The sequence below is a fragment of the Molossus molossus genome, unplaced genomic scaffold (assembly GCF_014108415.1).
Source record: "Molossus molossus isolate mMolMol1 unplaced genomic scaffold, mMolMol1.p scaffold_m16_p_19, whole genome shotgun sequence".
Classification (NCBI taxonomy): Eukaryota; Metazoa; Chordata; class Mammalia; order Chiroptera; family Molossidae; genus Molossus; species Molossus molossus.
In genome coordinates, this window is record NW_023425354.1 from 37,831,059 (window position 1) to 37,844,970 (window position 13,912).

Genomic DNA, 13,912 nt, shown 5'->3' on the forward strand with positions numbered 1-13,912 from the left:
TAACCTTATTTCTTTTTTTTTTTTTTTTTTTTTTTTTTTTTTTTTTTTATCCTCACCCGAGGACATTTTTACAGATAGAGTGGGAGGGAGAGAGAGGAAGAGACAGAGAGAGAGAAACATCGACGTGAAGGGACACATCGAGTGGCTGCCACCGCACGACCAACCAGGGCCAGGGACAAACTGCAACCGAAGTACGTGCCCTTAGCGGGAACCGAACCCGGGCCTCTCCAGACCGCAGGCCGACGCTCTAACCGCTGAGCCAAACCGGCCAGGGCAACTAACCTTATTTCTTAAATGATTTAATTGTTCCCCCTTTAGATTGTGATGATTCTGTTGCTCTCAACCTGATCTGAGTGCTGATTCCTGAACACCCCCATTTTAATTATTGTACTCTTATAGTGTGTTCCATTATCTGCAATAGTAAGCCTCTCTGTTTTCTTTCCTTTCAATATTTTCTTAGCGACTCTTGTACTTTCAAGTGAAATTTATAATCATTTAAAATTCTGCCTCATTTTTAATCCTCAAATCTCATAGAATTTTGACTGGATTGCATTGAATTTGTAATAATATGGGAGGAATTATTCATTCAGGAACATACTGTGCCCATTTACTCAAATCTCTTTATATATTAATATTTCTCAATAAAGCTTTATACTTTTCTTGTTTTATCAGTCTTACACATTTTCTTTGTAGGGTTACATTCCTATATTCATTTATTATCTAAAAAATATTGTGACCTAATCTTGGTGAATTATCAAAGTGTTCAATCGTCTAACACAGAAAAATCAAGAAATGTGTGTGAATGCAGAAAAACAGGTTTTATGTATTATGGAGAGAGAAAGGGGAAAAAAGCCTCCAGGAAATAAGCTAGGAAAAGAGCAAATTTATACTGCTACAGGGTATGAAGATGAACAGATGTAAAGAACATGTGTTAAATTCATGAGACTCACGGAAGCCAAGCCAGGAGTTGGCCTAGACCCTGTACTATGTGTCACTGCACCCTCCAGGAACTGTTAAGGTCAGTCTGAAGAAAAGGAAAAATATGTCCCTAAAATCAAGGAGACACTGTGATACTTTACTCATTTGGAATAATCTGCTAAGAAGAGAAATGCTGAAGCTAATTAAACTGAAACATGGTGAGAAAAATATTTTGTGAGTGGTCCAGAGACATGTAAGCTATCAAACCCTTGCTACCTTGCTTTCATTGCCAGAATTTTAGTATGCAGTTCTCAATGTGCTTTGCCAGAAAGTTCCTTCAGTTACAGAGTACCGCAGATGAAACATTAGAAGAGGTAAAGAAGTAAAAATATACTCAATTAGAGATTCCACTAGTAAATTCTAAAATGAGAGGGTTTTCTTTAAATCATTGTTAACACATTAAAGAAAGCTATCATTACTCACTAGATTTGCTAAATCCAGAAATACACTCTTCCAAGAATTCCAAGGTGAGGTGCGGCTCATTGGCTGCCAGTGTCTTACTGATGGAGACAATAAAGAGGGTGTTGTTGGCAGGGATACATAGACCCGATGTCTCCAGTAACTGGCCCTCAATTTTTAAATTAAAGGTACAAGTTAAGGCACACAGAAGATTATAGGCAGCTGACCTAGGAGAAAACACAAATGAAGTTTTTTAAAACTTATTTTTTCTTATAATTCCGAAAATTTTTCATAACATACAATTTATGACTCTGTTACAAAGCATAATCAACAATTTTTAAATTTTATAATCCATTAGAGTTGTTATGATTCTATGGTAAAACCAAAATACCCCTTGATCACTTAGGGTTTTTTTTTTTAAGGGAGAGTCTTGACATAACCAGAGGAGCACTCTGAGGCTCCTACGGCAGGTGAGTATAAGGCCTTCTTAAAAGATTTCGCACTGGGACATAAAATATGAGTGGTTTCTGGTCCTCAGGTGGATCAACAGAAAGAGTAAGGCATATTACATATTCAGTGAAGCTGAAACTCCAATTGTGGTTCCTCCTTCTGCTAAATCCAATTATAATGGGGATCATAAGAAGAGAAATGACATGGCCCTTCATCATACAGAAATGCTAAAATCTTCAATGGCATCTACTGAATCTCTTCCTGGTGTCCTACAAGTCATACTACAAACTGGTGGTCAAAAATATATATATATATATTTTTTTTTATCCTCACCCGAGGATATTTTTCCATTTTTTGTACAGATAGAGTGGGAGGGAGAGAGAGGAAGAGAGAGAGAGAGAAACATCGATGTGAAAGGGACACATCGAGTGGCTGCCACCGGCACGACCAACCAGGGCCGGGGACAAACTGCAACCGAGGTACGTGCCCTTAGCGGGAACCGAACCCGGGTCTCTCTGTACCACAGGCCGACGCTCCAACCGCTGAGCCAAACTGGCCAGGGCTCAAAAATATTTTAAACATAATTAAGTTCCCCTCTATTCTTCCTTCCATGAACTCCTTCCGCATAATCACTAACAACAACAAAACATAATATACACGTATCCAGATTTTATTAGAACCAAAAATTCCCTTATAAATGTCTGAAAATATATTTAAACAATTCAGGAGATAGCTCAAAAAACTCAGATTCCAGCCCTGGCTGGTTTGGCTCAGCAGTTAGAAAGTTGGCCCTCGGACCAAAGAGTCACCGGTTTGATTCCAGTCAAGAGCACGTACCTCAGGGTTGTGCAGGAGGCAATCAGTCAATGTGTCTCTCTCACACTGATGTTTCTCTCTCCCTCTCACTCTGTTTGAAAATGAAATGAAAAAATATCCTCAGGTGAGGACTAAAAAAACTCAGATTCCAGTTTTAAATTTTAAGTTTTCTCCCCTACACAGCAAAAGAAATGGTTTGACTGCTCGGTGATTTCAGGTTTCCTTACTTCTGAACTTTCATCATACTAATATATTTCTGCAATAGACACACAGGGAGGAAAAAGCTGCTGAAGTCTAAGCGACATGACATGCTTCAGCAAAAGCAGAAGCTGTCAGCTTGCTTTATTTCACAGGAGAAGAATACAGGTTCATCAAGTTAATAATTTTTAGACGACTGTTAGCATTCTTTTGTTGCTGTTTTTTAAATCCTTACCCAAGGATGCTTTACCATTGATTTTTTTTTTTTGATAAGAGTGAAAGGGAGGGAGGGAGAGGGAGAAAAAAAAGGAGGCAGGGAGAGAGAGAAAGAGAAAGAGGGATGGAGAGAGAGAGAGGGAGGGAGGAAGGAAGGAGAGAGACAGCAATTGGTTGCTTTGCTCTTTCCTGATTTGTGTTCAGATTATTAAGCCTAAATAGAACCAATTATATCTCTGCTTGGTTGACATCTATATTTATTTTAAGATTTCTTTCAAGAATTTTGTTAAAGTCACACAGATGGAAAGTATGCAATAATGTTATTGTTTGAATTATTGAACATTAGGCCTTCCTTTGTAAAACAATGATAATCTAATTTAACTGTGAGGAAGCTTAATAGTGATATACTTTGAACATGGGAAAACTTAATTAGAAAACTCAGAGGAAGGGAAACTTAATTTAGGAGTAGACTTAATAGAAAACATATTTCAGGAAAAAAAATCCCCTAAACTGCTATGTTGTCCATTTGAGATGAAAGTTTTCCTGGACAAAGCACATCCACTGGCTTAGTGTGACTCACCCTACTCTGAATTCCACAGTTCATGTGAATACCCCACAACCTGATGAGGTCATGACGGTTAACCAATGTCGCATTTACAGTATTAGGGTGAGGCTGCTTTAAAAGCTTATTAAGTGGTCTCATTTTTAAAATAACCAACCCTGAATAAAGTTGAAGTGAGTTTTTAAAAAACCTACCGTAAACTAGGGTCTGAACTGCCTAAATTAAGTAATGCGATATTGAGCAGTGTCCCAGGGACATCCTTTGGCCGAATCTTGGTGTGCTGGGGGATGGAGTCGGGCTGCGACAGCTCCCAGCGCGTCCGGATGTGGATGATAGACTGGACAATGGCATCGCACTCCTGGTGCATGAAGGTGAGTGGTGTGCCCTGGTTTGCAATGGTTAAGGTGAACTGGTTCTCATCCACCAGGCAGATTTCTTCAATTTCCGAAGCATAATAAATGTCATTGAGAAAGACTGACTGCCCCAGGACTTTTGTTCGCTCTGCTGAGGTTACTTGAACAGCAGTAGAACCAACCTGGAAAGTGATGGTGAGAGGGTGGAGTGAAGAAGAATTAAATGCCATTATGGTGAATTGTAAGAGGCCCCAAAACCAACTAACCAAATAATCAACCAAAATACTGTTTAACATTCAAGGAAGGGCCACCAACATTATATATTCAAATGGGTTCAATAATTATTGCAACAAATGCTCTCAAAGAGACTGAAAATATCAGAAAAAAATTAATTTTGTTTTTAAAAAAGGTCAAGAATCCTATAGACAATTACTGATTTTATCCTGAAGGTTCATGTTCCTCATTCTGCAAAAAGTATGTAATAACCAGAATTCTCACTAGATGATTTCCACTTTCCACACGCTCCTGCCATGTAACTGATATAGCAAACTGCCCTCTCCACACACTCTCCTGCCTCCAGCCCACCTAGAGTCTAATTAAGCGCACGCATCTCATATCACGCACAGGACCTCCACGAAGATAGCAAGCTTAGTTTTTCTCCCTCTGGACTTACTTTACATTTGATACAGTACCACAGGGAAACTCAGGAAGGTCAGCGTCTAGTCTGGTTAGTCAAGAAAGGCAACGGACCTAGCACAGAGTGGAACTTACTTTGATGGAAACCTTGGTGTCTTTGTGAGCGAGCCGGAGAGCATTGTGGAATACCTTCAGGTCCTCTTCTAAAGCCAGCGTGGCAGCGGGTAGCTTCTGTTGCTCGTGCTCTATGTGCTCAGCCAGTTTCCCAGGACAGTCTATGAAAATGAGCCTTTTGCTGCCTTTCAGGCCAGTCAGCAGCCGCTCATGATACTTGGTGTACTCCCTGACCCAGGAGTTACAGTTATAGATATAAACTGCGGAGACATTGTCATAAGCAAAGCCAGGAAAAACAACAAACCACTTGGAGAGAAAGTCCGTTTTAAAGCGATTGCTAGGCCCAGTATGGGTAAGGTCCACTACAATTTCATATGGCTTTGCATAATATGGCTTTAAAGTCAGCAAGACGTGGTATATTAGCAAATCACCGTTGATCTGACCAGTTTTGAACCTAAGGAAGATAACAAAAAAAGGACACAGATTGTTAACAGAGTTCTGAATAGATATGTAGATGCTACACATCTGTTTTATTACTTTATTTTCTGATTACCTTTCTAGAAAAAACTAACAATAATATAAAACAATTATACAAAGTCTGGGTCCTTTTTTTTTAATCTTCATCTGAGGATATGTTTTTATTGATTTGAGAGAGAGAGAGAGAGAGAGAGGGAGAGAGAGAGAAAGAAACATCAATTGGCTGCCTCCTGTACATACCCCGACTGGGGATGGAACCCGCAACCTAGGTATGTGCCCTAAGAATCAAACCCGAAACCTTCTGGTGTATGGGTGGATGCTTCAACCAACCGAGCCACTGGGCCAAGGTTGGATACTTTTTTAAATTCAGTTGTTCTTTAGACATTGAATAGTATGGCTGAAGTAAAACAGAAGAGACACACACACACAAAAAAAAACCAGAAGAGACAAATCTCCAATTCAAAAACTGTGAGCAATGACAATAACAACAAACTTGTCCATCACAGTCAATCAAGGAGGAAGGCAGAAGACATTGGTTAGTTTCTTCCGGGCCCACCAAACTTCCCAAGTGAACAGTTTGGGTGTCAGTGACCCACTTGGAACCCTGGAGTAAATGGAATGGCTTTGTGAATTCATTTATCCCATCCTGGCCAGAGAGAATGGTTTAGTAATGAGCATATGATTCAAATGAGGACAATGGGAGCCCAGAGGCCCAATTCAGAGACCATAGTTTAAATTGCTGGGAATTGAGACTTGTTAAACAAGGGGCCACAGAGCCCTGGGAGTTGTTAGCTCATATCTTGAGATGTGAAGGAAAGCATGACTCAAAACTGGAGATATGAATCAGAGAAATAAAGAAACTGGGGCCCTGGCCACTTCATTTGAGTCCTAGATAAAGCCTCTCCTGGGATCAAATTTATTCTTGGACTACTCAGTTGTATGAGCCAATAAGTGCCATTTTTTTTTTTTTTTTATTAAGTCAGCCATATTAGGTCATATGTTGCTTAATACTAAAAATAATGCTCAACAATATGAGCAGCCAAGGTCAGGACCAACAGAAAGCCCTGAAGAACACGGTACTAGAATTTCAGTCAAAACAACCTGTATGAACTTTGGCCCAATGTTCTATCTTGATGTCCTTGGGAGTACTACCACAACCTAGGCTAAGAGAAAGATCCTCACCTCAGAGTTTTTAATCTTGTTGGAAGAAAATAAGATCAAAATATGACCAGTTAAATGATTTTTTTAAAGTTTCAAAACCAATGAAAAGATGAGGTAGTATGTAATCACTTATCAAAGGAACTGCAGAGTAAAAGACTGCTATTAAGTTCAGAAGAGGGAGAGAACAACACAAACCGGTAGTCAGTGAAAGCTACTTAGAAGACACATTGGCTGAAGTGGACAGAAGACACTGCTAGCTCAATGAGAGAAGGGACTGGCAGGCCTCATGGAGAGAGGCAAACAGGTAAAGAAATAGGTAACTAGGGGTGTGAGGCCAACAGTCAGCTAGTTTAGCTAGAGTCGAGGTTCTACCTAGAGAGGTTCTAAGAGATAAAGCTGGAAAACACATATAGCTCATTGTGGAGGGACCAAACTGTTCAACTGTGGGGCTCGGGTTTTCTCCTAGGAGCTCAGTATTCCTCAGAGTATGTTCTGTGTTGCATCAGCATGAGAACCAGCTCTGATGCTTGATAAAAATGCAGTTTCCTGGTCCCAGCCCAGACCCACCAGTACGTATAAATCTACGCAGTGGGGCCTGGATATTTTTACTGTGTTTTTTTTTAAAAACCCGCTCATCTGATATCTATGTGATACATTTCTGAATCATTGCTGTAGGTGTTAAGGAATTGTTCAACTCGATTTTTTTTTTTTTTAAAGAAAGGGGTGATATGATCAAAGGAAGTAATGTATACAAGATATATAAAGGAGTCAGGGATACTCAAAAAGATATAGTAGTAGTCTAGGCACAGCCTAATAAGGATCTAAAATACAGTCATGCACCACTGAATGACATAGGGATACATTCCAAGAAATGCTCTGTTAGATGACTTCGTTGTGCACTTACACAGACCTAGATGTGCAGCTTAATACTGTAATTGTATGAGCTATATTTACGCATGATTGACAGTGCTGTAGGCCTGTTTACACCAGCATCACCACAAACACATGAGTAATGTGTTGTGCTATGATGTTACCATGACTACTAGGCAATAGAAATTTATCAGCTCCATTATGTAATCTTATGGGACCACCACTGTACATGCGGGCTGTCATTATGTGGCTCAAGATTCCTATGGTGATAGTAAAAGAGAAACTGACCCAAGGATATAAAGAAAGGATCAACCTTTTCTTAGGTCTGATCAGGTCTATAAGAAAGGACTTGACTTAAAAGTACTTGCTGTACAACAAGCCTCTGAGATGACAAAGAGTGTTGCTGTCATGAACAAAAACAAAGAAATCATGAGGGGCATCCACTTTGGGGAGAAAAATGAGGTTCATTTTAGATACACTGAATATAAAGTGATGAAAGGACATTCGAGGGGGGAGAGAGTATGTGTGTGTATACACTAAACCACACCAAAGCATTTTCTGTCCTACATAATAATCTACATTTACTACGTACTTTCTCAAATCGCTGCAGTTCCGCAGTTTGAGATGTGGGTTGTGTATATCACTGTTTCTATTATCTGACCAATACCACAGTTCTCCAAACTCATGTTATCAAATCAGTCTGTGGCATTACAAATAAAATGTTTAGAGGTGATTTTAATGCTGCAGGGAAAAGGCCATTTCTTCTTCTTCTGAAGGATACTAATATATCACTCAACCGCATATAGCAGGCATATAGAATGAGCATAAGGTCAAAAGACATTAAGAGGAAAACCCTCCCTGCCCTGGAGGCGGGATTTGTTCTACAAAGCCTCCTGTCATGCCAGTGGCCAGCTAGACAAGTTAGAGATTCTGGTGTTTTCTCCCCCTGTGACATGTGCTTTAGTTGCAGCGAAAAGGAAATGTGTCATCTGTGGTTTGGTCTGAACAGTGGAAAGCTCGCTGCACATGTCCTTTTCGCTGCAGATTCACTTTAACGTTCACACTTCTCCCAGTCTGTCCTGCTCTCAATGACGTGGAAGCTGTGCTTCGAGACAAGAAAAGACGTGGCTTATTAAAATAAGGTTCTAGTCAGATCTGACCAGCCATTTTCTAAGGTAGGTGATATATATGGCTTTTCTTATGCGTTTTCACTTAAAATTTGTACAGATTAGTGTTTGAGGAAGTGCTTCAAATAGTACCTAAAATCTTACTAACAAAGTAGAATCACAAGTGATTGAAAATGTATGCTGTTGTTTTCTCTCCTATCAAGTAACATTTAAGTTAGAAATGGGACAGATTTACTATCAATATAGAGTTTTAAATTAGGATTAGGAAGGATCTGAGTTTAAACTCTACAGAGTTTGGAAAGTTTGATTATGAAAAAAAAAGTCTAAAAAATAAATTCTTATTACTAATGCTTAGGCATTATAATTTTTTGAAAATAACCAGAGATTTAAAAACTGCTTTTGATAACATAACCTGGCTTTCACGGCATAAATTAGGGACGTGGAGACAGCCCTCTATTCTCAGGAATCTGAAAGGGTAAGAAAGTCTCATTTTGTTAGCGTTTGTTTATTTGGGGAATGACAGCACATCTGGCTGAAGACAATCAACAGCAGGCCTATTATCCACCCCGTGGTGAGCACTGTTAACTGTGTACGAACACTATGGTGCATACTACATTGTTAATGAACTAATGTGACAAGAATAACCCACTTTAAATTCTTTCAGCATCTATGTAGAAGGCCAATCTAGTATAAAAGGATAGAAATTACTTGTTAACACAATTTAAAGTATTTCTCTTTGTGAATGAATATAAAGTAGGCAAAGATTTAGGTCCTACAACTTAAAAATGGAAGCTGAACACGGTTATGCAGAAGTCAGTGCACCACATCTTTCACTGTCCATCACAGGTCATGATTCAAAAATTAACCATAATTCTACAACACATAATAAAGGTTTTTTCCCTCTCTACTATTAATAGGAGACATTATTTCAGAGGTTAATTTTCAGTTAGCATCATTTATTATATCCTACTTCTCATAAACTATTCCTTATAAAATCTTGAAACGCATAAAAGCTTGATTAGCAGTAGCATCTACGTTGCTTGGGAGTGGGTCAGAAATGAAGAATTTCAGGTCCCTCCTAGATCTATGGAATCAAAGCTGCATTTAAAAAGGACAATAACTTAGCCCTGGCCAGTTTGGCTCGGTGGTTAGAGCGTTGGCCTGCGGTCTGGAGAGACCTGGGTTCGGTTCCCGCTAAGGGCAGATACCTCGGTTGCAGTTTGTCCCTGGCCCTGGTTGGGTCGTGTGGGTGGCAACCACTTGATGTGTCCCTTTCACATCTATGTTTCTCTCTCTTTCTCTCCCCCTCCCACTCTATCTGAACAAAATATCAAAAAATGTCCTCAGGTGAGGATTAAAAAAAAAAAAAAAAAGGACAATAACTTAGTTTTTTCTTCTCATTTGCTCAAATAAATGCTAACAATAAAAGTCTTATAAAAACAGTCCAACAAGCTGGAATAGTATTATAAAAGAGATAGCTCAATAATGGTGATAGATCTTTCTGGTTTACCAGTACATGAACAGCTATGCCAGTTCTATTTAAATAAATATTCAGCCCTGGCCGGTTTGGCTCAGCGGTTAGAGTGTCGGCCTGCGGTTCAGAGAGACTTGGGTTTGGTTCCCGCTAAGGGCACGTACCTCGGTTGCAGTTTGTCCCCGGCCCTGGTTGGTTGTGTGTGTGGCAGCCACTCGATGTGTCCCTTTCACGATAATGTTTCTCCCTCTCTTCCTCTCTCTCCCTCCCTCCCACTCTATCTGAACAAAAAATGGAAAAATGTCCTTGGGTGAGGATTAAAAAATAAATAAATAAATAAATCTTCCATCCTATGGTAGATACTGAGAATTCGAACAGACTTGTCCCATTTTTGTACTGGCTTCCAGGGAACTCGGAGCCAAAACTGAAATTCAACTTTTTCATGTATATGTAGAGATGCTTACCATCTGCCTTAACTTCCAGCTTCAGTCTAAAACCCCATGATCCTGATGCTCTATTTTTCTATTTTATTGTATAATTTTTAAAAATTATGTCAAAACATTCATAGGAAAAAAGCTAGGCATAAATGATATTTTAAAAGTCAGTAACTTTTTGTTGAACTTTTGAGATTATTCAGAGGAATTTGCCTCCTTTTCTTTGTAGCGCTGGATTTTCAGGCTGAGGAAATGGGCATGCCTTCGCCTTGGCTTTCAGAAAGCCACGGTGAGTCAGGGAAATACGTAGAGGCGAAAAGAGAGAAGCACCACCATAAAATCGCTTTCACAAATACTGAGGATACATTTCTAAGTACCAGCTGCATTCTAAGCTTCAAGATAAATACCAAGAAGGAACAAAAACACCACCTTAAATTCCTATCTGAAGTTCATTTCTTTGGTTGCTACACTTCCCCTTTCCTGACAGTGGGTGGGGGTGGGGGTGGGGGTGAGGGAATAAGCTACTTGCATGTTATTTTCATACATGAAGCAAAATGCTCAAGGCCACATTTCTCCTTTACTATAAAGAATGATCACACATTTGTTAGAAGGTGGGGAGTTTCTGCAAAAAAGGGTCCTTAAAGTGTGTGGGGGGGATCGAAAGCATAAAGCATAAGTATCTGACTCAAAGCTGAAGTCTAGCATGCTTAAGAGAAAGAAAACTATGTAAAACAATGGCATTCACTCTACAATAATTAATAATTATTTGTAATGCTAACTTCTAGCATTTAAAAGAATAACAGAAATTAAATTTTTCTTTGTATGTAGCCTAACAGAAATAAAAATCGGTGGAGAAGGAGTTCAAACAGGATTGAACATGTTAGGCATGAGCTTGCAGCTTACTTGTAACATATCAGCTGTCTATCTTTAAACTACAATCCCCCAAACCAGAAACCATTATTCTTTTAGAAATTCTCAAATTGTATTTCTATCCCAACAGGTTACCTGCATACTCATGGACATGAAACACACAAGACATTACCTGCATCTTGCCTTTCTGATGACAACAGTTTTTTCTTTGTCTCCTGGAACAAAAGCAGACTCTACCCATCTGTGGGCTAACAACACTACTGTCTGGGATCCAGATATTCATAATAAGACAGGCAGAAACCAAAATGAATACAGTAACACAAACTCTACGACTCCCAAAGTAGATAAACGTAATTCTACAAACATGCCTGAAATAACATCACCACCTCACATGCTATCTTTCACTCCTAAGGACAGTTCTCCAACATTACAGAGCATCGAAAACACAAGCAAAAGTCACAGTGAAATTTTCAAAAAAGATGTCTGTGAGGAAAAGAACAACAAAATGGCTATGCTAGTCTGCTTAATTATAATCGCAGTGCTTTTTCTTATCTGTACCCTTCTATTTCTATCCACGGTGATTCTGGCAAACAAAGTCTCGTCTCTCAGACGATCAAAACAAGTAGGCAAGCGTCAGCCTAGAAGCAATGGCGATTTTCTGGCAAGCAGTGGTCTATGGCCTGCTGAATCAGACACTTGGAAAAGAGCAAAACAGCTCACAGGGCCCAACCTAATGATGCAATCTACTGGAGTGCTCACAGCTACAAGGGGGAAAAAAGATGGAGAAGGAACTGAAAAACTCACTAACTAACAGATGCTTTAGTGAAGAAAAATGCAAAGCAGCAGCAGGAAACTGTAGGAAGTAAAAACGAAGTTGTTTGATATTGAACGCCAACATGTTGGTCTGATGGTCTAAAATCTGACCTTGCCGGCCTTGCCCTTTAGAATTAAGCAGGTGAGAAGAGGAGACATATGCCTGCTTACTTAATTACTTAAACTGTGCACTTTTGTTCTGATACTGAATATTTTAAAAAGCAAATAATATTTTATTAGCAAATAATAAAACAACAAAAAATTTAGGAAAGTTTTTAAAGAGAAGTTGAAGGAACTGATTAACAGAGGTAGAAATGGACAATTAAACATTTGTTGTTCAGCAACAGTAGTTAGAGGATCTTTGTCTGGACATAAGTACACTTTGAAGAGTTTTAGTGTGTCCTTAGGGACAAGTATGTGCTCCAACATCTAACAGAAGTCAAACTCCTAATGCATTGAGTTGAACTGGATAGTTGAACAGTACCTTCTTCTTTCCTGAATGTGACAAAATCCATACCAGCTCTTAAATCAACACAGCTAATTTTATGCTAGAAGTTTTTACCTTTACGTATGACACACATAAGAAAGTGTTTTTCTACTATAAATATTTAATTAAAACTTTTAATTTTGTATAATAAATGAAGGCTTGTTAGAATAAAACTGACTATGTATATTTGCATTTACTTTTTATCTGAGAGGACACATGTAAGGGTCACTAAGAAACAGAGCACAACTGTAACAGATGCAATACAGCCACAGTGAAGACTGTGTGTGAATGTAAAGTATATCTTACACTTACAACATGTAAGTTTAAGTGCAACATACCTCTATGCTATAAATACTGCTCTTTGGACTATTTATAGCAAATATCCAAAAGTTGATTAATTTTTGAACTTGAATAATGCCAAGTGGCCTAATAAATGACCAATTTCTTTTATTATTATTATTTTTTTAATTGTCAATGGGATATAAGCAAATAAAAGATGTGTGTGTGTGTGTGTGTGTGTGTGTGTGTGTGCGCGCGCGCGCACGCGCTCTAAGTTGAAAAACAGGACACTTCAGGTAAATGTTTAACCTTTTTTTAAAAAAAAAAGTTACTTTTTTTTTTTTTTAGAGAGAAGGAGAGGGAGAGGGGGAGAGAGAGAAACATCAATTGGTTGCCTCCTGTATGCATGCTGACCAGGGACTAAACCTGCAATGGGCATGTTCCCTGACCAGGAATGGAACTGACAACCTTTTGGTGCATAGGACTACACTTAACCAACTGAGCCACACCAGCCAGGGCATGTTTAACCTTTTAAGAAACTGCATTCAAGTAAAATAATGTCTAACATTTAAGTCAAGACTTCTATCTGCAATTAAATATATTACAAAAGTTGGTTTGAGAGACTTTCCAACTATTTCCTGAAATCGACACAGGGCATCCTAATTAAATACCAGATGACATTTTTTTAAAAATCACATTCCTTTTTGAGCATTTATTTTAAGCAATATGCTAGCCATTTAAGAAAACATTTTAAATATTTTTTTCCAAGTATGACCACAATTTTACTCTCCCTTCTGGGTTAACAATTCTCATCCTGGTTGAGAAGAGTTTTTAAAACTCACCAATGCCGTATTCCCACCCTCTCCTTTGATTCAGTTGGAATGGGGTGAGCTTTAGGCACTGGTAATTTCGCATAACTCCCTAGGTGATAGTGCTCTTGGGCAAATTCAATTCTTACAAGTTCCATGGGGCCAAAGATGTAGGTTACATCTTAAAATGAGAGAAAAAAATAGAGCATCAATTTTATTATCAATTTATTACCATTTGTCAAAAAAACTTCATTCCCTAAATAATAAATCATAACTGTATTATTCCAGATGAATCTAAATGTCAACAAAGCCAAAAGGAAAGCAAGAGAATACTCATGCCAAGCATGGTGGCAGGAAGGAGGCTATCTTTTGAGGCATAAAAGGGAGCA

General features: G+C 38.8%; 2 protein-coding genes across 6 annotated transcripts in view; one reads left to right on the forward strand and one right to left on the reverse strand.

Moving 5' to 3' along the window:
• The window catches only part of NF1 (neurofibromin 1), a 268,601-nt gene that overhangs the window by 38,891 nt on the left and 215,798 nt on the right, over positions 1–13,912 (reverse strand). For all 5 annotated transcript variants that reach the window (XM_036268575.1, XM_036268573.1, XM_036268574.1 and 2 more), the window contains 3 exons: positions 4,744–5,176; positions 3,814–4,154; positions 1,402–1,604 (listed from right to left, as the gene is read on the reverse strand). In XM_036268575.1, coding sequence (XP_036124468.1) covers positions 1,402–1,604; positions 3,814–4,154; positions 4,744–5,176 — 977 coding nt within the window. The remainder of the gene's footprint in view (positions 1–1,401; positions 1,605–3,813; positions 4,155–4,743; positions 5,177–13,912) is intronic.
• Positions 8,193–12,865, forward strand: EVI2A (ecotropic viral integration site 2A). The gene is made up of 2 exons (XM_036268584.1): positions 8,193–8,405; positions 11,266–12,865. Exon 2 carries the CDS (start codon positions 11,281–11,283, stop codon positions 11,944–11,946), a length of 666 nt encoding a protein of 221 aa, XP_036124477.1. The 5' UTR covers positions 8,193–8,405; positions 11,266–11,280; the 3' UTR covers positions 11,947–12,865.

Excerpts from the sequence above, each read along its gene's own strand:
- EVI2A (XM_036268584.1), top strand. The coding sequence starts at position 11,281 with ATGGACATGAAACACACAAGACATTACCTGCATCTTGCCTTTCTGATG.